The sequence below is a fragment of the Eriocheir sinensis genome, chromosome 24, assembly GCF_024679095.1.
Source record: "Eriocheir sinensis breed Jianghai 21 chromosome 24, ASM2467909v1, whole genome shotgun sequence".
In the NCBI taxonomy this organism is placed as follows: Eukaryota; Metazoa; Arthropoda; class Malacostraca; order Decapoda; family Varunidae; genus Eriocheir; species Eriocheir sinensis.
In genome coordinates, this window is record NC_066532.1 from 17,792,346 (window position 1) to 17,819,419 (window position 27,074).

General features: G+C 44.1%; 1 protein-coding gene across 7 annotated transcripts in view; it reads right to left on the bottom strand.

Annotated features, from left to right (window-relative positions):
• Nucleotides 1-27,074, bottom strand: part of LOC127002995 (daf-12-interacting protein 1-like) — a 46,665-nt gene extending 19,591 nt beyond the window's left edge. For 3 of the 7 annotated variants that reach the window (XM_050869341.1, XM_050869346.1, XM_050869344.1), the window contains exons 1-3: nucleotides 25,035-25,131; nucleotides 18,587-20,879; nucleotides 17,961-18,042 (exon numbers count right to left, since the gene is read on the bottom strand). In XM_050869341.1, the coding sequence (XP_050725298.1) occupies nucleotides 17,961-18,042; nucleotides 18,587-20,794 (2,290 nt within the window). In that variant the 5' untranslated portion in view covers nucleotides 20,795-20,879; nucleotides 25,035-25,131. Of the gene's footprint in view, nucleotides 1-8,067; nucleotides 8,772-9,579; nucleotides 13,269-17,960; nucleotides 18,043-18,586; nucleotides 20,880-25,034; nucleotides 25,132-26,928 lie in introns of those variants that run through there. The other 4 variants (XM_050869347.1, XM_050869345.1, XM_050869343.1 and 1 more) reach the window with 3 other exon arrangements.

The following is a 27,074-nucleotide window of genomic DNA, read 5'->3' on the forward strand; positions in this document are numbered from 1 at the left end:
AAAATGGTAAAGCCCTCAGTGTCACGGCACTGAACTCCAACACTGCAGTGAGCGCTGTGGAAGGCATCCGACGTCCCTTTGCTCAAAAGGAGAGGAGGAAAATGAGAGGTCATGTCTGTGACATTGTATTCATAATTTTCTTCCAAAGAAATTGCGTTCAGTACATATCAGGCCTAGTGCCCCACATTTCTGAAAAACCTATCGTTGGGCAACCCTCAGGTCCGTGGCATGCCAGACTGCCAGATACAGGACCCAAAACTGTAAAAGCTAAGCTTAAAAAAATACAGTCATTACAGGGAAGGAATGTCCCCAGCATACTGATGGCTTGTAACAGGAATGAAACTCTAGAGCGTGACATGAACGTAAAAAAGTCTGGACACAGCAACGTGACTGGCACCTGAGGACAACAGAAAACACAGAATTCAAAGCAATGGGTGAATCACAGCCTGATAATTCTATGCCACACCAGCGGGCCCTCCGGAGGGGTCCTCCAAGCCACTCTCCAGCCCACAGGCATTATGGGTGGCATAAAATTATCTTGCACAAATGATCGGGTGATAAGTCCAGCCTAATAAACATCTACAGTTTCGTATACATCCCACAAATGTACAAATCTATAGTTTGCATTTATGTACACTGTACTATTAAATACATTCAGAGTTAGCTTTTGAATCAAGACTCAAAAATAATCAGATAATGACAAACTCGTCAAAATGAAAGACATTTACATAACTTCCTAATGTATGTGACAATGCCACTTGGTGGCAACCTTCAGAGACTGTACAGATACAATCTTAAGTTCACTGGTAAAGTATTATTATGTACTTTTATCTCCTATTACTGTGAAATAACTTAACCATCTTGGCATTAAATACATCATTCAGCTTTTGAGCTGAACACAAGCAATGACCAACACACACTCCACTGAGACACTGCCCTCACAATGCTTGTGGCTGCCCACTGTACTGCTGCTGTGGCACAGGACTACCAACCTCACCAAACCCAAGCAATGATTGCAGCACATGACCAACACAGTCCACTGAGATGCTGCCCCTCACAATGCTTGTGGCTGCCCACTGCTGCTACTGCTGCATGGGGCAACCAAGCCTACCTCCACAACCACAATTATGAGAAACCAAGGAGAGAGAGAGCACCACCCTGACATAAATAAACACAGCAGGGTCATCAAAGTGTTAAGTGACAGGCATGGAGGGTGAACCAAGTAACTCCTGAGGAAAGCTTCCGGGCGTGTAGTGAGGCAACACGCGCCAAGCCGGACAGACAAAATACTGGTGTTAAGGCGGGCTCAGCCACCTCCGTGGGAAGGGTCAGGCTCACTGCTTTCATTACCAACAGAGGGACTCCGCTATGTTAACCAACTTCTATACACTCTTCCAATTATAGTCGGTTCACTCGAGTCTGAAGTGTGCATTGTCGCGCAACGGCAACCTGCAGCCACATGGCACGCCCGATTTTGTGGATACTGTGTGCTAGCCGACGCACAGTAAACAGTCGTCAGTGTCAATAATGTGCAGGCAGCAATAACAAATACCGTCAATTATAGTCTATTATGAGTTAAAGAAATATATAAATAGCCTGATATATTTTCTCGGTGGTGGACAGCCTCAAGGCTGTTTAATAACACGCCGTGTGGCTGCAGGTTGCTGTTGCATGATGATGCACACTTCAGACTCAGGTGAACCGACTGAAGTACTCCGATCAGAGAAGAGTTACTTGGCAAAATTGTTAAGATGTATAAGAGAGGACTGATGCTTTACTTGACTACACAATACAAGTCTGTTCATTGGAATCCTACTTTTCAAAAAATTCTAATAGCATAAACTCTTAAGACTAAAACAATCAAATTTCCAGAGGCAGGAAAATATAATCCACATATAACATTTGTTTGAAACCATGAGTACAAAAATCAAGGTAAAAAAGCTAAACTTTTGATGGCAGTATATCCAATATGAGTACTTCACAGGAATGGTGGATGCAAACCGTCCAATGTAAACTCCTACGCTGCTGACACAGTGTGCACCTCAGCGTGTCCTTTCCAGACGATAAGAATAACATACCGGCAAGAACGTACAGCCTCAAGCATAAGTATCAATCCACCTTACTTTATGGTCAGAGCGCCTCACCAGCTCCTTCCCGGCGATGTTAACCAATACTTAGGTAAATCAACAAATAGAAAGAAAGAATAATAATGTAAATGGAGAAAAAAATACATAAAATAATCTCACCAATGAAATAAAGATCAAACTGGCTAAAAACAAGAGGCGGATGACCAAATTTGTGCCATTTGAATCTATAGACGCTAGTTTCCTCTGAGCACCTGGCAGTTTGGTGAGGGCAGGTGAGAAGGGGTGAAGGTGAGAGAGGAAGGGTGGAGAGAAGGAAAGGGAAGGGAACGGAAGAGTTTGGGAAAAAGATGACAAAGAACGATGGGTGAAGAAAGAACTGAGCCTTTTTCTTCATGTTTTTGGTGCTTATTCAGCTATCCTCAACTGTAACTCTATCTTCAACTTTCCCACCAGGTCGCTATTTTCCAGGAGCACTCAAGAACCTAAGATGCCATTATAAGCATTTTCCTTCATGTATTTTTGGTAACTGCAACACTAACTTTAACTTTCCCACCAGGTCGCTATTTTCCAGAAGCACTCAAGAACCTAAGATGCCATTGGGAAAATAGTTATGAGGAATGAGTTATGGTATTCGAGTTATTACAAGCATTTTTCATCATGCATTTTTGGTAACTGCAACACTAACTTTAACTTTCCTGCCAGTCACTATTTTCCAGAAACAAAGATGCAATTGGGAAAATATTTACGAGAATGAGTTACGGAATTTGAGTTATAATGAGCTTTTTCCTTCATGTTTTTGGCAACTGTAACACAAACTTTAACTTTCCCCCAGAAACAAAGATGCGATTGGGAAAATATTTACGAGAATGAGTTACAGAATTTGAGTTATAATGAGCTTTTTCCTTCATGTTTTTGGCAACTGTAACAAACTTTAACTTTCCCCCAGAAACAAAGATGTGATTGGGAAAATATTTACAAGAATGAGTTACAGAATTTAAGTTATAATGAGCTTTTTCCTTCATGTTTTTGGCAACTGTAACACAAACTTTAACTTTCCCCCAGAAACAAAGATGCGATTGGGAAAATATTTATGAGAATGAGTTACGGAATTTAAGTTATAATGAGCTTTTTCCTTCATGTTTTTGGCAACTGTAACAAACTTTAACTTTCCCCCAGAAACAAAGATGCGATTGGGAAAATATTTATGAGAATGAGTTACGGAATTTAAGTTATAATGATCCTTCTTTTCTTCACGTTTTTAGCAACTGTAACACAAACTTTAACTTCCCCGTAGAGTCACTATTTTCCGGAAACAAATTCAAGAACCTGAGATACAACTGGGAAAATATTTACGAGGAAAGAGTTACGGTATTTGAGTTATTAGGAGAATTTTTCCTTTGTATATTTTTGGCAATAATCCGAGTAATCATCAATCGTAATGCTAACTCTTCCACAATGCGAGATTTGGAGTTACACCCTTTTTCAACCTCTTCAGGGACAGCACGTTTCAAGCAGCTGAGGCCACGTGTAAACAGACATTACTTATCTTCAATATATGCATTTAAGGAGGGCACTCAAACTCTTCCTTCCCCTTTCCTCCTCTTCCTCCTCCTCTTCTCTGATTCTCTTTCCCTCCTTTTCTCAACTTTTCCTTTCTTTCCCTCTCTTCCTCTTATTCCTTTTCAGTCATACAGCCACAAATATCATCACAGTTTAAAAAGAGGTAGTACAAAGTTGTATTTAGTGCGCTCTGTTTTGGGGAGGTGATGAGGGTATCATAACAATCTAGCATGGTCCAAAGTGTGCCTCTGATGAGTGGTACAGTGAACCCTCTCTTTGACGTGACATAAGTAGGCTACCAAAGACATTCAAGCAAAGTGGAGGTGGTACTTCAATGAGATTTATCACTTTGGGACGGGTGGAACTGTTAAGTATTTGCCTAGTTGTAGTATACAGGGCCTGGCAACACTTGTATGGTCCTGGCTCCATATCCATAATTGTCCAGTCTCTCCTTAAACTGATTGACACGCTTTGCCATCACAACATTTTCCCTTAATCCATTCTGTGTGCGTGTGTATTTACCTAGTTGTAGTTTTAAAGGGCCTGGGTTTACGCTTGTGATGTCCCGTCTCCGTATCTGTATTTGTCTAACTCTTCCTTAAAACTTTGCACACTCTTCGCCGATACTACATCCTCACTTGGTCCGTTCCAAACCTCTATATTTCTTTGCGGGAAGCTATATTTCCTTAAGTCTCTCAAGCATCTTCCTTTCCTCAATTTTTTACTATGTCCTCTTGTGTGTGTGTGTGTGTGTGTGTGTGTGTGTGTGGCGTCAGCTCAAGGGTGCGTTATCAGGAAATCCATACAAATAAACGTCGCTAAATGAAGGGCCTATTGTAGAAGAAAGGATAGAAGAATGAGAGGACTGCAGGATGTACTAGGTATGGAATGTAGGGATAGAAGCTGGAGGCTCTTCTGCTCTGGTCACCCCTTCGAGGAATGAACAAGACTACACAGAAAAATGAGATGGGTCCAAAACTTCACTGAACATTCTTAGAACCACACGTTGCCAGATTGTCGTACCCAGTCTCATGTATTCGCCGATTTCCGACCCCAAAGCTGCCTCCGACATACCAATGACTAGATTTATTTATAGTTACCATTGAAGTCATTAATAATCGGTGTTTGTTTGCAATAATCGTGAGTCGGAAACCGGAAAATATGATGAATTACAATATGATAAGTCTGGCAACGTTACTTAGAACCAGTAGATGAGTTTTTGAAGACTTTAAATAGGTTCGGAGATTCTCAAGGGCTGGATGAAACATTGGTATGCACATGAGTGGGAGGTACGAGGCTAGGGTAATCTGGACAGCTGAGAGGACAACACTATTACCAGCAGCGAAAACAGCTCGCCGATAATTCTGACATGGTAGTACAGCAAGGAAACAAATCTCAATGCAGTCGTCCCTCAAATAGTACAGTTTCCAATAGTTCAGTTTCTGTTTTATACGGATTGTCATCGAAGATCTTTTAGGATTTTTAAAGTTCCTCCTCGTCGGGAAATTTAAAAATCCTAAAAAATCTTCTAAGAAAATCCACATAAAACAAACCAAACTATTGGAAACCGTACTATTTGAGGGATGACTGTTTAATACTTCTAACTTCCATATAATCATCAAGACAGGAAAATTTACCCATTCAAGTATGTTTTCTTTTATAACTCAAGGCTTTCCTCTCTCGCTTGTTCTTTCACTCTTTACTTTCATCTGTTTTCATTACCGAGTCACCTTTTGCATCATCCTTCAACATATTTTCCCTTCTATAACTCATGACTTCTCTCCCTCTTCCTTCGTTCACACTCTTTACTGTTGTGTCAAGCATGTATCAAGGCGGTGTCACATATCGTATCACCCACTCAATGTTTTTTCCCTTCTGTATATCACTTTGGCTCCTTTCACTGTTTTAACTGGTGGGTATTTGGTTATTTATTGAGTCTATTTGTCAAGCCACCGAGCGCCACCTTCCGGATTGCCCATCAAACTAACTGCCATTCTTCACGCTCACTCAAGATCTCCCCCACTCGTGCTTGTCATCAATTATCATATTCAGTTATATCCATCGAGTTACTGTCACCTTCCTGATGAGATATGACTTCCACATCATCAATTTCACTGTCCTCCACATTATCCCCTTCACTGTCTTCCATGCCGTCATTTTCACCGTCCTTCACGTCATTGTTTTCACTCTCTTTCGAATCATTATTTTTGCCGTCTTCTGAATCGTCTTTTCCAGTAGCTTCCCTGTCACCCTTTTTACTGGTTTCCATATCGCTTTTTTCTCTGTCTTCCGTTTCTCTCTCTCCACTACCCTCTCCATCACCCTTCACACTGGTTCCCATGTCACCCTTTGCGTCAACTTCCATAATATCACCCTTTTCTCTGTCTTCCACACCTTTCTCCCCACTGGCCTCTGCATCACCCTTCACCCTGGCTTCTGCACTGCCTGTTTTGCCGTCCTCTAGTTTTTCCTCAGCCTCCTTGCTTTCTTGGTTCACATCTTCGTATCTCACCAAGAAGTGGTCTGCAATGTGCTCGTAGAGTCCCTCCCTGTCTGAACACTTGAAACTACATTTGCGGCATTGAAAAGACTTGCCATCACCTTGGAAGTCGCCATAATGTACCACCTCTAAAGGTAGTTTTGCCAAGTGCTTCTTTACGTGATGCCAGAAGAGCTTTCTTGTGGGGAAGAGCTCCTTGCATTCATCACACTCCAGCGGTTCTATATCTGTGTTGATGAGCTCCTCGATGTCAACAGTCTCATCAATAACTCTGTCTCGCTGCATGACATGAGAGCCCTTTAGGCCATCCTGGTGGGTGTTGCAGATCCAGCAGTAACCTCTGACCTTAACAGTTTTCAGTATGTCTCTGGGTACAAAGGCATCCCATTGGTTCAGCCTGGTGTAATGCTTCATGAGGTGTTTACAAAGACACGTAGGGTTCTTGAAGACAATCCCACACATGTCACACTTCAGGGGTGCCACTATCATGCGTTTCGCTATGTCTGAGTGGCTGTATAAAATGTGGGTGATTGCGTTCGCCTTCTTAAGAAAAACATCTGGGCAATACCTGCACATCTTGTGGTCACCTGAAGGGGGTCTCTGCTTGACTGAGGATGCTCTGGGTGCATCAATGTCAGGAAAATCTTCATCACTGATTTCTTTGCCAGCATCCAATTCAAGGTCATCCCTGATTTCTTTGCCAGCATCCAACTCAACGTCATCCATGATTTCTTTGCCAGCATCTAGGTCAACGTCATCCCTCTCATCTTCATCTTCAAGAATCACTGTTGTGATTTCTCCTGGTTCATTTGTTTCATTTTCCAATTCAAACAACTGAGTCTTTCTTTTGCCAAGTGAGGTACTAGGAGCCTCAAAATTACTTCTTTCTTTTGATGGTGTGAGGCAGATCAACGCATGTTCATTATAAGCCTCAATATTAGGGAAAAATCCATCACAGTTTCCACAGACATGAGCTGGTCTTTTGTCAGGGGGACATTGTGCACACTTATCAAGATGGTTCATAAGAAACCCTTCATATATAAAACTCCTCTGACAATGTGGACATTCCTGATTTGTTGGGTTCTTCTTGTGGACTATTTTGTAGTGACTGAGTAAATCCTCGTAAGTGTCGCACAGCATCCCACAGAAATATCGACAGCGAAGCTTGTCCTTATGCATCATCTTCTGGTGACGCATCAATCTGTAGTTGGACCTCATGACAATGCTGCATACAGGGCACGTGTATGCCTTCTTATGCTTCAATTTCTTATGCTTTGCTAGACCCCTGTAGGTGGTGAAGACTTCTGTACAGGCATCGCAGGGCAACCTGAGCTTTGTCCTGGGTGCCTTTGGCTTAAACATATTCACTTTGGGTTGCTGGATATTCTGCCTTTTCTTTAGCCAGGAAATGGGAAACTGGAGAAAAGGTTCTTCAGGATGTGCACTGTGAAAATGTTCCTCAAAATCACCAGCAGTCAAGAAGACATGAGGACAGAGTTTACAACGGAACAGTGTACCAATATTCTTCCCATCTTTGTCTCTCTGTTGGATGAGAGTGACGCTTTCTGCCCCTGCCTGGCTGTCGCTTTCAATGGAAGTGCTTGGGGTGACGTCAGGTACCTGGGCGTCTTGAGGCGCTGGGGTGAGGTTAGGCGCTGATGACACAATAGGTTTGAATGTTGCTATGGTAGGTGAAGAGGCCAATGCTTGCACACTTGGAACACACTGTGGGAGCAAGGGAGGTGTGGCCAGATTTCCTTTTCCTTTTTCATGTCTGGGCTGCTGCTGCTGCAGGATGAAGTGTGGGCTTATCAACTGAAGAGACTGGGACACAGGGTTGTATGTTAAGAAGGCATTGCCAGCAGGAAAAGCTGAAGAGGATGACAGTGTTGTTAGTGGTGTACTGAGGGTGTTGGCCACCTGGACACACTGCTGTGCTGACTCCCCTGTCCCCAGTGCATCAGGGAGGGCAGGCCCAGCTGGAGATGGCTCACTGTTTTCAAAGGACTCTTTTTCCTCTTTCACCAAGACCTTAGAAAAGTCTGGCACATCTACGTGCTGGGCCATTTGCACTTCCCGTGTGCCTCTGCCAGCTGTCTGATGAAGTGTACTGGCGGGCTGACTCTCATCTGTCTCTGTGGTTTGAGGGACATCAGGGATTGTCTCTCCGTGGTTCTTTACCCAGCAGCTTGGCAAGCTTCCGTCTTTACTGTAAACCTCCTGCAAGTGAATCCTCAGGCTTTCATTTTCCCTCCAAACGGTTCCACAATACTTGCACTGGTGAATGTGATGCAGCTTCTTCTGGTGGACCAGCAGGCCTTCTATTCTAGTAAAAGACTTTTTGCATGTGAAACATTTGAAGCCTGGGTTTCTTCTGTGGATTAGTTCGTGCCATTTTAATTTCTGCGCTAGCTTAGTTCTGAAGGGACACTTGTCACATTCTATCCAAGGCTGGTGAGTCCTGACATGCATGTTGTAGCTGAGTGGGTTGAAGAACTCCTTACCACACTCACCACATACCTGGGCTCTTCTTGACATTTCTGATGCCACTCCTGGTGTGAGGGGCAAGAGTGAGGGAGCAGTGGCCTGGGGTCCAGGGAAGGCCACGCTGTGGGTGTCCAGGCCTGCAGGCACAACAAACGTCAGCAACTGTTATCACCTCTGCTTTACCTTGCAAAACACAAGTCCACAAAATGCTAACGTTAAAATACAAGCAGCTCTCGGCTCACTAGAGGGTTGCGTTCTTGAAGAAAACACGAGTGAATTTTGCACAATTTAAACATTACTCTCTTCCACAGGAATATAAGGTAAGTCAAGAGCTTGTGTTCATGTAATGTAAGAAAAGTGTGTAAAATAACAAGTAATTTGCAATTTTTGCTTCACATTCTCCCTAAAATGCATGATTCAAGCTGTGGCCAAACAAGTCACCTGGACTCCCCGCCCCTCACAGTGAACACCACACAGCCATCCTCGTCCAGGCAGGCAGCAGCTGGGCACTTGGCGGCCACTTCCCAGCGCACAGATCACAGGTTGACAAAACAAATACAGAGTGTTCTCTAGACTCTAAACAGCATGGCATTTAGGTTTTACACAACGAAAAATGGCTTGAATATAAAATAATCTAAATAAAATAATAATATTTTTTTATTAAAATATTCAAACTTGTCCTCATTACAAACCTTAGAAGTACTTTTCCGACACTGACATTTTACCTAAAAAAAATATAGACACTGCTTAATGTACATTCATCTTCACCTTTGAGGATAAGTACTCGTCATACAGCACACACACACACACACACACACACACACACACACACACACATATTTCACCTTCCTGGAAAGAGTATTTACAACTGGTATTGCACTATACAAATTTGTTTTACTTATGTATGAGGTATCAATTGATATAAAGAAGCTAGGCAAATCTCAATTAAAATGAATCAAAACCTATAATCTTAGCAGGTCCATTATCATCATCCTCAGGTACAAAATCACTAATTTCTTCACTGGGAGGGTACTGTGCCCCGTAATAGTCCCCGATAATGTCCATCTGGGAACTGTCATCTAGGCTAAACATAGAGTCCTCGGCCACCAGGTAACTGGGGTACGAGAGGGGTTCCTGCCCCTGAGAAATCTCCGAGCCACTCACCGGGCTGTTCAGCACCACCGGGCCGTGACTGGGTTTGGCCTTACACTTAGGGGAGTTACTCGTATTCTTACTCTTCTTTTTTGTGGAGTTTTTTGAGCTTGACTTTGCAGCGGCCTGTATCTGGGCCTTGAGTGCTGCTGTCCAGCTTAGGTTTACTTTGTTCTTCTTTGGGGTGGGTGGAGATGGCTTGTGCAGGTTCTTCTTCACCGTCTTTGTGTTCTTGATGGGCGTCTCGGTGGAGGAGAAGCTGCCATCAACCGAGGTGCTGTCCGGGAGAATGAATGAATCGCTGCTCTCACTCTTCACACACTTCGCTATCTTCTCGTTCACTCTGCTTGGCTTCTGGTGGTTCGGTTTCTCCACGGGACAGTCCAGCTTGATTTTTTTTACAGCATCGACAGCACCTGCGTTCTGGCATGTGCTTGTGTTGAGGTCGGTCTTTATCGGCGAGGTGCTTCGCTTCTCCACGCCGCCTGTCTTTCTGTGCCAGTCCTTCCGTCGGTGTGGGAGGTAGTCGTCCTCGTCCTCCGGCTCCTTGTAAGATATCGGCATGCATCTGGCTTTTCTCTTGGTCGGGGAAACTTCCATGTCCGATTTACCGTCCGTCTCCTCTTTAATCGCCTTCTTCTCATCCTCTTTCTCTTTCTTCTTTTCCTGTTTATCTTCCTGCTCCTCCTCCTCCTCCTCCTCCTCACCGCCCTCTTCCTCCTCCTCCTCCTCTTCCTCTCCTTCCTCCTCTTCCTCTTCGCCTCCCTCTCCCTCCTCTTCCTCCTCCTCTTCCTCCTCCTCTTCCCCCTCCTCCTCATCTTCATCCTCATCGTCATCGTCATCATCCGTGGGCACCCTGGGATGTTCCGCCTCTCGATGGGTCTCCAGATCGGTCTTCTTGGCAAAAATGTGGACGCACTTCTGGCAGCGGTATGGCTTGCTGGGGTGGGCGCTCTTCTGGTGCTGTTTGAGACGCAGCATCTTACGGTACTTGGCCTTGCAGTTCGGTTCCGGGCAGTGGTGAACCTTGTGTATGATGACGTGTCGGTTGTACGGCCCACAGCTCCGGAATATCTTGCCGCAGTGCTCGCAGGCTCTGAAGGGGTAGAGGGTTTCGTGTATCTTCTTGAGGTGGTAGGTCATGGACTTCTCCCTGTTGAAGGTTATGTTGCATTTTGTGCAGCGGAACAGGGACCCGACTTTGAGGAGGAAGGATGGACGCTCGTTTTTCTCCGCCTTCTCCTTTTGCGATTCCCACTTTTCCTTGTGGGACGGGACACGCTTCTCCTTGTCGCCTTCCTCGCTACCGTCCTTCTTACCAGTGGACTGCTTGCCCGACGCTGCACCCTTCTTCCCCTCAGGTTTCTTACAAGGTACATTGGCAGTGCTTCTGAGGACTCTAACAGGCTCCCGACCTCCTTTCTCTGGCGTGGGTTGGGGTTTCTTCTCTGCAGCGTCGGTCGTTTTGTTAGCGTTTGCCTTGCTCTGAGCCGCTTTCTTCGCCCCCTGTGCCTTCCTAACCAGTGTGTGGACCGGCACGTGTAGCCTCAGCTGGTACTCACTCCGGCAGACCTTGTTACAGACACGGCAGGTTAAAGACTTCTCCTTCTCCTTCCTCTCCTTTTCCTTGCGTTCCCTCTCCTTCCTGAGCTCTTCCTCCTCATCGTAATCTGATGACTCCTCAGACCCCTCAGAATCTTTTTCCTCCTCCTCCTCCTCCTCCTCCTCCTCCTCTTCTTCCTCCTCCGCCGTGGCCTCCTGCTCCTCTTCCTTGCGGCTCTGTTTCTGTGTTTTGGCGGGACCTTTCGACCTTGTGGGCCTCCGGTGAGCTTGTTTACGGTGGCGTCCAAGCAGAAGTGAGGTCTTGAAGCTTGACTTGCAGAGATCACAGGCAAACTTCTCCCTTAGTACCTCTGATGCAGACGTGGAGGAGGAAGAGGAGGAAGAAGAGGAAGAAGAGGAGGAGGAGGAGGAGGAGGAAGATGTAGAGGAGGCATCATCATCGTCACTATCCCCTGAGTCGCCACCACCATCTTTGTCCGAGTCCGAGTCCGTCTGCGTGTCGTTTCCGCTCTCAATCCGGGACTTTGGTTTGCTGCGCGTGACCCTCCCTTTAGGCTTTCTGGAGGGGCTCGGAGGCGATTCCTTGGACTTACCTGGAGGCTTAACGTTCATTACTTTACCACGAGACACGACCTTACCACTGTTTCCCTTTAAGACCCCTCCCCCTCCCCCTCCCACCCCCTTGTTCACTGTTGCAATGGTTCCTGTGATCTTTCCTTTGCCCTTCCCTGCTGTTGCCTGAGCACCCTTTTCCTGTTGTTTGCTGTTCTCCTCCTGTTCTTTCTTCGTCTTTTTCACCTCAGTTTTCATTCTATCCCTCTCGGCTTTTCTCCTTTTTGCCTCTTCCTCCTTCACTCTCTTTTCACGTAACTCTTTTTCTTTCTTTTCTCTTTCGATTCTTTCCTTGAGCTCTTTTTCTAGCTTTTCCTTCCTTTTTCTATCCTCCTCCTCTTTTCTCTCCCGTTCCTCCTTTTCCTTCTTTTCCCTTTCCTTTTTCTCACTTTCCTCCTTCTCTTTATCGGCTTTTCGTTTCATCTCACAGTTTTTATCGCTGGCTTCCCACGCACCGTTTTCCACATCTATCACACTACACTTCTCGGCCCCCTCCTCGTCACTCTCCTCTTGTTCGTGTTTTAATCTTTCGTGGTTTGTCAAGTGGTGTTGCAACTTAAATGACTCGCCACACTTCTTACAATGAAAATGAGGTTGATCTTTATGGTTTTTCAGTATATGGAACCTCATGCCATACTTGTTCTTCACTTTAATTTTCTCCTTACATATAGGGCACTCCTGCATGCCCCTGTGTTTATGTTTGATGTGGGCCTGAAGCGACGCTCTTTTCCTAAACACCATGGGGCAAAAATCACACGGCAGCTTAATCAAGAGTCGCTTGTGTGCCGACTCGGTCTTTTGGTTCACTTTACCATTCTCACATCTGGCCGCTGCCTGTGAGCACGAGCCTCCCGAGCTTGAGGCCGAGCCCTTCTCTGGCCCCGCCACCACCTTGTTGTCACTCTGCCGCCCCGCACTGCCCGCCCCTTTCTTGGCCTCACCCGGGGATGGTCCATCCCACTTGGATGCATCTCCACTCTGCTTGGGTGGCTTCTTGCAGTCATTTTTGTTAAAAATATTGACAGACTTGGTAAGTCTGAGCAGGGAGTTCAGTAGCAGGTGGGGAGGGGTGGGGGGCCTGTACTTGATGGGCTCGGGGTGTCGCCCTCCCCCTAGCGGCCGGATCTTACAGAGGCCGCCGGTTCTTGGTGGAGTGTAGGGAGGATATCCCCTTCGATTGGTCAGGGGAGGACGACCCCTCTTGCGCCCCCTGGGTGGTGGTAGTGGCAGGGCTGGGGGCAGGCCGGGGTAAAGGGAGGGGGGGGCAGCCCTCTTCTGTAGCAGGAGCCCAGCGTAGTATTCCTTCCCTGAAGAAACAAGTCAAGTATTACCAACTGCTCATCAAGTGTTCCTCTTCAACTGAAGATCAAATATGTAGCATTGGGGAGGTGCCTTGCCGCCTACATCTGTAGACGACATCAACTGTGGCAAGACAGCTTGGCTGACCACACTTGAAACGGCAATAGCAAGGTTTTAACAAAAGATCAAAGCTTCCTTTCTTCAAGATGTTTTCCATTCTGGCAAAAAAAATCCATGAGAACTGGTATTTTTCTGCATACCACTATTCTACTCAGTGTTCATGTGAAAACTCTGCTCACTCAAGCTTCCCACCATAACATGATTCAAGATTTCCAATGTTTTGATTCATTGAACAACTTGCAGATTTTACACTGATTTGCATCATATAAAAAGCCAGTTTTGTGTTACTGAGGATAATGCAGGGAATTCTTCCTTAGAAAATAGGTACTGCTACAACTTCCACATGGAAAACTACTGACAGAAAAATGGATCAGTTATCATTTTCCTTGGAGTTCTGGGTTGTAATCATTCAATAAAATGTGGACATTACTTTCGTAGGGCACTGAGTGTACCAAAACAAGTTAAATGGTAAACAGGACATATACTTATTCTTGGCATGACTTATGAATACCTAAAAAAAAAAGGTGGTTAAGTAACATAATTAATATCTGAATAATGCATTCCATTACCTCCTGTTTCACAAACAAAAAACATTTTCAAGCATCAAAACACACACACACACACACACACACACACACACAGCAGAAGACTCCACCACACGTGTGGCGTTTATATGGGGGTATGTAGTTTGCCTCGTCTGGATGTTTGCATCAAAGTGCTACCCTTGCCCAACAAAATGCAGGAGTTGAAATAATTAACACTACTAGAAATAACATTAAATCATCAGTATAGAGAAGTGTATATGACTGGTGTGAAGAGCCAAAGTCTTGGACACATGCGTTCCCTTCAACACAGGGTGGTGGCAGGGATAAAAATAGTTTATTTCATCACCTCACTGCTATCAAACCAAGACATCAAGGAACCAAGTTGTTTCTGCAAAACGCAGATGAAGGACTCAAGTATACAATAACACTTCATATTTCTACTGCTTCACTAACTTTCATTTAATTTGAAGTGGAAACATGTCAGTTTGTGCAAAAATGACTGGACAGTGTGCCAGGCAAGTGTCCGGCATGCCTGGCCTTGAGGGGTTCAGCAAGGAGCCTCATCAATGCTCTCCCAACAAACTAAATCTTTCTTCTTATTCCTCTTGATAACATTAACCCATCTTCACATGGGGTCACTGTTTTGAGTGTGACTCAGGGTTTAAGACCAGGCATCCTTCCTGACATGACTGGGATTCTATGCCCAGCCTCGGCCCTTCACTTTGCATGATACTAGCCCCCCTGGATCACCGCACTCCTTTGCGTATGTATGTCATACTTGATGATGATGATGGTGATAACAGTCCCTTAGAAAAAGGTTTACAATATGCTCCTGAGCCTCCCACAGAGCAATGTATTTCCTTGTCACAGTGAAGCACCCAGTTCCACAAACTGTAAATACGTTAAAATTCACAAAGCAAAGTATATCCGTGTGTTGCCAGCTTCACTTAATAAACCTTGGCAGAACATTTCCTGAGGGATCAAAAAGAATGTCCTTCATTTCTTCACATGCAGAGAATCATCTCCCAAATAAATTTTGAAAAACAGAATGGTAAAAGTTGATTCAACCAAGTTTTATCCCCTTCAGCAACAGTTGTTGAAGGGGAAATAAATCCCCACAGCCACCCCCACACCGGCAGTGGGGGAATGGAGAGCAAGGGAGGTGTTTGAAGGCAGACCATATTCACACAACCAGGAATACACACTAGGGACTGATATAATTTTTTACAGTATAGTTGTTACGCACACCACTGTAATTAGTACCAATATCAGAGATAAAACTCCTGTGGAAAATTAAGTTGTTTTCTTTACAGTAAGAGGCAGCTCAAGGAAAAAAAAAAGAGAAAAAAAAAAGCTGGATGGTGTTATGAGAGAAATGAAGGGCAAAGTTGGGGAAATTGGAGTAAAAATGTACGCTGAGGGAAGGAAGTGGGTGCTGAATTCAATCTTATTTGCTGATGACACAGTGCTCATTGCAGAAAATGAGTGACTTACAAAATTTGGTCATTGTTTTTGATAGTGTATGCAAAAGGAGAAAGCTGAAAGTAAATGTCAACAAAAGTAAGGTGATGGTTTGTGAGCGGAGTAGAAGTGAGGTTGTGGATTTTGTATGCCCATATAGAGCGGGAACTGAATGTGAAAAAGAATGCCAAATAATTTTGAATGGTGAAGGAATGGAGGAGGTTAATGAGTTTAAATACCTTGGATCAGTTATGTGTAAGCATGGTGATACAGAAGGAAAGACAAGAGAAAGGGCATTGCAAGGAAGAAGGGTGGTAGGGTCTTTGGGACATATCATGAATGGCAGAAGCGTGAGCATGGAGGTAAAGAGGGATTTGAGAAATACAGTAATAGTACCCTCACATATGCAAGCGAAACATGGACCTGGAATGAAAGTAAGAGGTCTAGAATGCAGGCAGTGGAAATGAGTTATTTGAGGAGTGCATGTGGTGTGAGTAGAATGGATGGAATGAGTAATGAAAGTGTGTACGAGCATTTTGGAATGTGTCACAGGGGTGAAGGGAAGAAGTGTGGAGTGGTGGAAGAAGTGAAGCAATAGACTTTAAAGTGGTTTGGCGACATGGAGCAAATGGAGGAGAGTAAGATGACCAGGAGGGTGTATGGGAGTGAGATAGAGGGAGGGAATGTTAGAGGACAACCTCCAGTGAAATGGAAAGATAGGGTGCAGGAGTTCGTTAGGGAGAGGGGGGATAGATATTTGAGAAACTTTGAGCAGGCAAGGAGGGAGTGCCTGAATAGAGAGAGATGGAAACTCTTCTGCCGTGGCCATCCGCTGGTGGGAGCTCCTCGGAGCAGGCGTCAATGAGATGATGATGATGAAAAAAGCCTACTAAATGAAAATTAATAAATAAATGAGTTAAAATAAAATATGATAATCAAACTTGAACATGACCACAATGTAACCTCAGTTATCATATGACTCATCTCCTTTTCCAAACATACTTTCCAAACAAAAAATACACCGGTTTCCAAAGAGACTCAATTTCCGAGCAGGCAAGATTAATTTTTCATATTTCAGCTAAATTTTCCATAACCCAGCTTAAGTTTTCATACCTCAGCTTAATATTTTACCCCAGATTAATTTTTTGTATCTGGTGTGGCGCACAGAAAGCTGTCTGTCACCCGTCACTGTGTTTGAACCTGGCAAAACAAGACTTACCTTTGTCAAGTCACTGGGTCTGTCTACTAAACAGTCCAGTAGAACGTTGGTATAATGCAAGACTGCTTCCAAAGACAGTGAGTGGAATCGATAATGTGGCAAATCAAAGTTTTATATCAATTTTTGGTACCTGAGAGAAACATGCTGTAGTAAAGAAGCATCAATTGCCTTGCAAAAGGTGGGAAGGCAGGTAAGGAAAATATTAGAATGTTTGGCATTTCAATTTTTCTTAGAAAAAAATTACTTACAAGAAGGGACATTTCCAGGCCTCCTCTTTGTTCAATTATTTACAAAGAGGAAGCATTTTAAGGCCTCCTGTTTATTCAATACTTTACAAGGAGGAAGCATCTTCAGGCCTGCTGTCCTTGCTTCATCACATCAATCACAAAGAGCACTCAAGGTATGTGTCTGACATGTCACAGCTCAGACTAGTGGACATTCCTGCCTTGCAGTCTACATCCCCTGCACCTAGGAGCAGCACCAGCAAGATCATGAGGCTGTCTGGACAGGCCTCTGCTTCCCTGTGGCAAGTTGTTGCCATCAGCATGAAAAGGTCAACACAAGACAGCAAGCACAGGACCGTACACAAGAGAACTTCAAGCCGTCAAATGCCAGATTAATCAACTTTATGACACATTCATGATTCCACATTCACTCTTATTTAACCCACAAATATGACCCCAGGACCACTTTTGCTCCAGCTGCACGGACACCGGCTGTGTGTGTGCAGCATTTCAAGCCATTTGGAACTACACACACTGTACCATCTGGCAGTGTGGGACTACCTTACAAATGCATACTATTCATGTAATACTATGCATAATATAATTCTGATTCATTCTGCATCACATGCATATATAATGGACTGGCTGATGGGGAAGGGGGGAGGAGTGCAAGGAGGGAAGTGAATCAAGTGTACTTGTTACTATTAGGGTGCTGTTTGCTTAGACACAAAGGCTGGATACCCTCACAAGCCACCTGACACAGGCTGGCCTGCCTCGTTAGGGTGTTGTGCAGGAGAGTGAGTGTGTATTTGTTTATGAATGAGTCTACTGTGCAGTAATCTAAACTGAATGTTGATGGAGCCAGTTCCAGTCACCTTTGGTATGTGGAAAATATGGAAGCATGAATGCGTCAGTGTTAAACACGCTAAATGAATGACTAGATATCTTAATTAATACAATAAACTAAGGAATGAACGAAATATACTACATTATGGTGTAGGCAGACTCACCCTTGAAAACAATAAACAAAACCACTGTCTAGGTGGCTGACATATACACCAATGGGGGACAGGGACACTGCCTGCCTACACCTGGGATGAAGAAAACAAATAAGGGGATCCAAGTACATACCTGACATATCCGCTGATCCTTGCGGCTCCTCGAACTCCAGCGGCGGAGGCAGGCCAAGTACCTCATTCCTCATGTAGTAGTGCTGGAGGAGGAGAGGAACCATGAGTAAGGGCACACCATGATGGGAGTGGTGACAATAATAGTCTGATTTTTACATATCCTGGTGACAAAGAAAATGACACTCACACAGACAGACCATACCATTTCATTATCATCCACTTTCTCTCCTTGAAGACAGGTAATAATAAGATAAAAATGGTGTCAACATATCTAATTTACAGTTGAGGGATTTGGAGAAGGGCGTGAGGGACAGAGCCAGCTTTTTCCCAGGAAGAACAAGATACAAGCTGCAAGGGAAAAGCAACCCTCAGTGCACCAAATACAAGGCTGCTTTCCCCTCCATCTTGTTTCTTGTTCTTCCTGGGATGTGTAGTCTACCTTTCCCAGGGCAAACTAAAAAAAATGGCTTTGTCCCTTATGCCCTTTACCCTCCAGACACCTCATTTATCAGACATGCATGGACACAACCAACCATCCACTCCAACCTATATGTATATCAGTCAATCATATATGGCACCATCAGACCACACCTGCCCTTTATTGTGTGTAGACCCTTAGTCCCTCACCTGTGGGATCTGCAGGTGCTTGAAGGTGGGTCTGGGGGGAATGGCAGGCTGGAGGGCAGTGGACCGGCCTTGGGGGGGTGGGAAGGAGCGGGCAAACGAGGGTTGAGTGTTGGTCTCCGAGGAGGTGCCGATGGCCAGGGGGTCGTCACTCTCGGCCTCACCGCCGCCGCTGCTGCAGGACAATACAGGGTCATGGTCTTCATCCTTTATGGCGGTCATGATGGCACTGAAGTCCACTGTTTTCTCGGCCTCGGTCTTGTCCGCCTCACACAGCTCCAGGTTCTCCTTGGAGGCATGGACCTGCAGCATGATGGTTCCCTTGGCCGACAGAACCTCCAGCAGCTTCCGAGAGTCCCAGACACCGTGGCCATTTTTCACTGGAATGAGCTTCAGGATGACGGTTCTGGGTTCCTCGGTCCTGTCCTCACCCTCGCTTGTTCCGTTTTCCAGCCGTCGGCGCTTGGCACTCGGCCCGTCATCCTCCGTGGTGTCGGTGATCTGCGGGGCCGAGGAGCTTATGTCCATCAGCTCCTTCTCTGCCTCCACTTCGTCCGGCTGGAAGTCCACCACACCATCGGCAGCGCCAATCACGTTATTGATCACCAGGCCTCCAATGCTGTCCGCCTCATCCGCGCTGCTGTCCATAATGGCGAGGTCGGCCGTGAAGGACGGCGCCTCCTCCTCCGCCGTGGCCTCCTGCAGCTCCTCCAGAGGCTGCAGGCTGCTCCCGATGGTCACGGGTCTGAGGGGTTCGGTGACCAGCAACGGCACCGCTTTCTTTGCACCACCATTCACTTCTGCTGCCGCTGTGGACTCCACTGCTTTGCTGGGTGCCTTCTCAGTGCTCTCTTTGTGGGACAGAGAATGTGTGGCCACAATCAATGGCAGTGTCTCTGTGTCTGCCTCACAGGTAAAGTTCCTGTCATCCCAGTTTTCACTCACTTCCATCGGCTCACCACTCTGACCAGCCATGTTCTCCTGCATGGCCGCTGCCTCACTCTGGGTTCTGTTTTTCTCGGCGTCAGTCACTGCACAGGCACTGCCACCAGTAGCGTCTGTTTGGCTCTTACTTACTCTGCTCAGGCACTCATTGACTGGCAGCTGTGTCCCAGACGCTGCTCCGTCCTCATGCTGGCTCACTGACACTGCTGCCATGGTGCCTCCAGCCTCCTCGGGGACAATGCTCCTGAGAACACCCACTGCCACTTCAGAACATGAGTCACTCTCCATGGGCACAGAGGATAACTGGGATGACTCAGATGAACTCCCTTCAGCCCCAGCAGCCTCAGGAGCTGGCAGAGGTGAGCTGGCCTTGGGGGATGCCTGTTCCTTTGCTGCTGCCTGCAGAGCACCATCACTTGATACACTGCTGAGGGGATCCACACTGAAACTGGGCATGGCAGAACCCTCAGTGCTTGGTGGTGGTGCTGGCGGCCCTGATGCTAGCTGCTCTGGGCCTGCCAGATTACTGGTGTTGTCTGGTAGTGGTGGCAGAGACTCAGGTGGGTTTGTACTAACAGTCACAGCTGCTACTGAGGCTGGAGGTGCCCCTGCCCCTGCAATGACAGCTTCTTGTGTGGCAGGAGTGTTCCTGTCTGGCGGGTCTTTGGCTTGAGACACACTCACCTTCTCTAACTTTGATTCATCGGTGCCCTGGCTAAGTTCACCGTGTGCCTTGCTGGATTCACTACCGGCACCCTCACTGTTGTTCTGTTCTGCCACTGGGTCACCTGTGTCCTCGGTTCCCCTCCCAGCTGGTGCCATGTTGGTGAGTGCCGGCCTTGTTTCATCAGAGCCCTGACTCAGCTCGCCTTGTGTCATGGAGGGCTCACTGTTATTAGTATTTTCACTGTTGTTTTGAACCACTACCAGACTCCCCATGTCCATTCTTTCCTTCACGGTCTGCACCACACTCCCTGCACCTGACGGGCACTCACTGGCACCTCCACACTCGTTCTGCTGCCCATCTGTGTCCCCTCCTTCCCCACCAGCAGGTACCACACCTCCTGCTCCTGCTGGGTGTTGATTGGTGCCTCCACACTCATTCTGCTGGCCTGAGGAAGGAGCAGCATCAGCACCTGGGTTTAGTGTAGCCTCTTCCTTCTTCTGCTGCTGCTGCGCTTCTTCTCCTCCTGGCGGCCCGTTCGTCCTGGCCCCCGCCACCCCTGCCTCCCCCCCGCCCCTGCTGTCTGGCAGTGAGTCAGCCATCGTGCTGGTGCCAACCACTCACAGCAACCACTGACTGTCCATGGCTGCCACTCTCATGGGGGTTGTGATATAAACTCAGCCACACCTGAAAGGAGAAGCAAAGAAATTAAATTATTGAATAAATAAAATATATCGCTAGTTATTATTTAACAGCACAAGGGAGCAGGCTTAAGGCAAGAATCAGCCTGTATTTTTATAAATAGTCCTAGGGTCTTGATTTCAATGTATCTAATGAAGTATGATACCCTGATCATCATACAAAAAAAAATCAAATGAATCATGCAATTTATTTATTTTTTTTTTGTTTTTTTTTTGTTTTTTTCAAAAATTTTGAAATCGATCTCCTCCGTCATTTGTGCATCATTCCTCTTGTCCTTTACACACAAAATACTTTATAACCTTCCTAACAAAGTTACCATACAAAAAAAAAGTTAAATTATATTTCATTTAGTCGCAAAAAACAATTTTTGAAAAAACTTGCAGTCCAGACTTATTTTCATGGTACTATTATTATAAAAATAAAGATTTTGGTCATTTTTTCTAACTTTATTCTACAACCTTTCTAGTTTCTTACCACAAATTTTTATGGCAGTCATGCAAAAACTAAAGGAGGAGATTAATTTTATATGTTATTATCCACGATTTTGAGAAAATGGCGATTAAAGATTTTTTCCCATTTATGTGTCATAGCGCAATCAAATAGATTTATAATGTTGCAGACCCATTGTCATATGATTCCTTAGGGTTCATTAATCACACATCAATGCAGTTATCTTATGATCTGGCTCCTGGTCCCCCCTTTCAAAGGGCGAGGGTATCGTGATGCGCCAAGGAACTCATCATTGCCAGGTTTGATCTTCACAAGTCGCCTGGATTATACCCATCCAGCGGTTCTTCTCAACCTGATGTTTACACCTTGGCATGTTGGATTCAGGGCAACAGTAACTGTTCTAATGCCTAAGAGAGTGCTCAGAAAGGAAGATTTGTGGAGTAAACAATGCAATCTTCCCTCAGGCAGCAACTTATCTGGGGGGGGGGGGGGGGGCAGGAAGGTTGCCAGATGCACGAGAATACAGTGGTACGTGATTATATGATCCTATTTATCGAAAATAATGTAACCAAACAATTCCTGTCACCAGCACTAAGACTGGCTTGTCACATCCATGTGTTGGGCTTTTAAACTCAGGCTCGGTGGGACATTTAAATTTGAGGAAAAAATAAGTCTGCCATTTGATAGCTTATGCTTAGGTGGTCATGCCAGAGCGTTGAACTTATTTTCAATATTTTTCAACTAATTACTTAAGATAGGGTGGCGGATCCTTCCCTTAACATTGTATTTGAAATAATTAACATATAATATGAATCAAAACTTATCTACTACCAAGTTTCAACCTTCAATCTATGTTATATCCATTGAAAATGATGATGAGCACCAAGATTATAAAGTAATGTGCAGCTAAATCTCTATTTGTTAACATCATTTGCTTGAGTCAGCAACACAAGCATGTTAAGATGCAGGCTACTTCATATATCTATAACTTTTCACATATTTTGACACAGATTGGGACCATTTGCACTCAACGCAAAACCAACATGTAATTATCAACTCTTTCTTTGAAATTTAGAATCTACTCAAATGACTCAGATGAGTGTGAATGTAAACTGAATGCTTTGTAGTAAGTAGGCTATAGTGTAATCTTATTCTGTTGACCACAGCGCATCAGATAAAAATGTGCATTAATAGTATCTTTCCCCTCTGTATTTATGGCTGTAATAAATATAAAGATAGTCATGGATGCTGTTTGCCAATCTGCGTTAAAATACAACCGTCCCTTAACCTGATAGTTGCCATAGGTAATATAAACCCCCCAAAATAGATGATGCATAAACTGATCACAACGGTGTTGCTATATATTATGAAATGGTTTGTGTGAGTGATGATTTTTTCTCATTTTTCTCACTTAGAGGAGCCTTTAAAAACATGATCCCCACAGCTATCAGGTTAATCTTCATGGGAGTACATAACAGAGGCCCTAGTGATGTTAAATTACAGCGAATATCTGCTGCCCCCCTTAAAAACACACCAAGACTGCTGTTTTACTTATAGAACTGAAGAACTATTTGTATATCTTTAAAAAAATTATGAAAATCCATGACTATCTGGCTCATGGGTTTTTGGAAACATTGTGTCCGGAAAACCATGACTGCCCAATCATGAAAAATATCCAAGAAAACCAATAAGAAATACAAAAATACAACAACCATAAGATGTTTTGCCAAAAAAAAAACAGAATTAGCTTAACACCACACCAAACCACTGTGCAGGAATTGTGTGGGTGCAGGGGGGGAGGGGGGGGGGGTTACTTCAGTATTTCAATAATAAAAGCAATACTCAATATAAGATGCTTCAAATGTTTAAACACATTTTTTTTTACTTTTACTTGACTTTTCTACTTTATTTCAAGTCCATCTTAACTTTCCCGTGTGGTGCAAATCTGTAATCATTCTACTGGGCTGGGGGTGTAAGGTAAATGTCACAGAGGTGGCCTCTGGCAACTGGTCCAGTTGGTACACTGCCCCAAATTCATTCTGATGGATGGGATTTGACTCACAGGACTAAGTGGTGTACATGTTGCCAATCTTGATGACCATTCTCTGAGGACACTTTTCTCTTTTCGTAGTTACTAGCCTTTCCCAGAGTTTATTAGCCCTTCCAATAATTTTTCAAATCAATTAATGTGCATATCAATTTTAAAAATGGAGATAATAGGTACTAAGTTAACAAATAAATATTTGAAGTGATTTCAATAGCAAAATACTTGATATTTTTGTCATCTCAGGTGGATAGGTCTATTTAAATCTCAACCCCTGGCTTCAAAATCCTCAAAAATGTAAACTAATACCAGGAACACCTTCCAAATTAATACTAGGACCAGCATTTGAACTAATGCCAGGGACATGTAAACTGATATGAGGAACAGCATTTACAATGATACCAAGAATGTGTAAATTACTACCAGGAACATGTAAAATAGTAATATTAGTAGCTAATGTGTTAACTTGTACAGGGTACATCATGTATACTAATTCTGGGATCGAGAAAGTTTCACCTGGGACAGCATGTAACCTAGGCTAATGCCAGGAACAGCATATATATATATATATATATATATATATATATATATATATATATATATATATATATATATATATATATATATATATATATATATATATATATATATACAATAATCCTTGTACCAGGTACAGCATGTGAAATAATGCTGGGAAAATGTAAAAACCTTGGGGAGCATCATGGAAACTAATTCCAGGATCATATAAATTATAAACTAACATTGGGAACAGCATGTAAAATAATACCTTTTTTTTGTTACAGTAAAGGAAGCAGCTCAAGGGAGAAGAAAAGGAAAAAAAGCTGACTAATCACTGCTCATTTCATAAGAAAGTATGAGTGACCACAGTATGTAAAATAATACAAAAACAGCACATAAAATAATTCCAGGAACATCTAAACCAACAAAGGGAACTGGGAAACTAACACAGCAAACAGCATATAGTAACTTAACATCAGAAACAGCATTAAATTCATACAGGGAAGAGCACAATAAACAGAATAACCATAAACATCACATCCAAATCGTTGACAAAATGCTGTAAAATTTAAGGAAATGCACCTGAGAAATCATAAAACAGCAATAGATGAGAGAGAGAGAGAGAGAGAGAGAGAGAGAGAGAGAGAGAGAGAGAGAGAGAGAGAGAGAGAGAGAATTACACCCCACCCTCATACAAGAGAGAGAGAGAGAGAGAGAGAGAGAGAGAGAGAGAGAGAGAGAGAGAGAGAGAGAGAGAGAGAGAGAGAGAGAGAGAGAGAGAGAGAGGTTACCAAGAGGACAAGCCAGAGAGAGAGAGAGAGAGAGAGAGAGAGAGAGAGAGAGAGAGAGAGAGACCCACCTCCACCCTTCCTACCCCCACCCACAACACCCATACAACACCACAGACACCAGCAACACCCCGTGGACAACACAACACGTAAATACGCCCACCAAAACCACGAAAAAACGGTAAATAGGACAGGCAGGAGGCGGCGGGCGGGGGCTGATGGGCGAGAAAGAAGACGCCGACTCGAATTTCCACAGTTCCCCTTGACCCCAGAGTTATTTCATCCCGTTAACCGATTCTATATGCTCTGAGGATGATATACGTGGGAATAAATGCTTACCTTCCACGTCATGCGGCTCTGTGGTGGCTAACTTAAGTGGACGCCAGCGGAGAGCTTGTCCGTGAACGCCATTTTGAACAACAAAGAGCTGGGGGCTTGTCCGGGGGTACTAATCTACTGTGTTTTAGGTCATTTACGGGGATTTTAAGATTTATTTGGGGTTTTAGGGGAGTTTGGGGCCATGCCGGGGTGTCCTGAAGTTTGGGTGCAGGATAAAAATGTTCAATTTCTTGTGTTTGTGTTATTTGTTTTGTTCCTAGGATGTCATGTAGTGGGAATGCTAAGTATTTTTCCCTATTTTTGTCGTTTTGGGGGATTATTTGAGGCATTAGGGAAGTTTAAAGTCACTATTAAGGCTACAGAGTTGAAGAAAAAATAGTTTCATGGTTGTGTGTATTTTTTTGTTTCCGTGTATGTCATTTTAATGGATGCTAACACTATTTTCCCTTTCCCTCTATTAATACGTGAAATAATTCGTTTTAATAAATGCTAACTTCTCACATTTTACTCCCCAATCCATATTACATTTATCATCTGCTCGTGGTGGCTGTTCTTGTTATCATTTGACATATTGCTATAACACCACTCCTATATTTAGTTATTTTAATCTAGAATATTATTTCAACCCCCTTTAAACATCGAGATCCATTGCCCATGCCCTCTGTAATGCCATGCAGTGCCTAATAAAAATAACCGATTGCCACTCTTGAGTTTGCGTGGTGGAGTCAGGCAGGCCACCATTTTGGGCTGGATTATTGGCTCTGCTTGATGGACATTTGGCGTGGGCAGGCTGGCAGGCAGGCTGGAAACTGTACCGGCCGAGAACTTCTATGCTCTAGTCTTCATTTTTTCCTTTTGGCCATGAAGGGTTGACTGACTCTCTCTCTCTCTCTCTCTCTCTCTCTCCCAGTCAATTTAATGATCGCTACTGTTTCTGCAAGGTTGCCCTGGTATTGGTTATTCTATCTACTTCTTTATCTATCTATCTCCATACTCAATTACTCGACCATATCCTCGTATTCTGACATTTGTAGGTCGGTCTTCAATCTGTCTATTTGCTGTTCCTTATCTATCTATTTTCTAAGGAATGATTGAGTTAACATCTGTCTCTTGAACTGTATCAAAGCCACTGAAGGAAAGTTAATGACAGGATCTCCCCTTTTTACTTCCATATGAGATGGAAAGAGATAAATTAAGGGGATATATCTCTATCTAATTATTTCCTTTAGTTATCGTTTCATTCCCGTAACTTCATTAATGATCCCTGTACACGGTTTATTTTTATTTTGCATACTCTAAATGTTTACTTTTTTCTTACCATTGTATACTAATTTGTTTTCCTTCTCAATCATAAACACGTCCACACCAATTATAAGTCATTTTAACTCTAGTAATCGGACATTTCAGACAAATAAACAGCTAATCATCTTAATTGAGCTTCCTCCTTTACTTTCTTGTACATTCGTGTAGTCTATTTGCTTTCATTCAGCTATTATTTATTTGTTTGTTGAATTATTGCATCGCTGGTAAAAATGGTTCAGTCAGACATCCAAGTGTTAGGGTTCAGCCGGGGAAAACAAGACTCCTTTTAACAGCAGACTGAAGTAATTTGGTATTTATCCTTTAAAACCAACTCGCTCACGTGGTTGACATTGTGCGTGTTATGCATCTATACTGGTCCCCTGCGCATTATTATCAAGATCAAGATTATGGTTTAGACTCTAGAGCTACTGTTATCATCCTGTCTTCCTTCTCAGTCATAATTAAAACAGCAAAACATTAATTAATCTCACTTAAACCCAATCAAGAGTACATATCAGCTCTCTGCATCACTCTGTCTCTGCCCGCCTCCTTGTCCTAATCCAACGTCTTTTTTTTGTTAATTAATACTAACCAGTGAATAGACCGCTGACACCTGCCTGTACCCCTGATGCACGAGGAATGCTCATTATCCTCCTCCTCCTCGTGAGCAAGGATGGAGCAGGCGGGATAACTCCATTAATTCCAGTATCCTGCGCGCGATGAAGGACTGTAATCGCT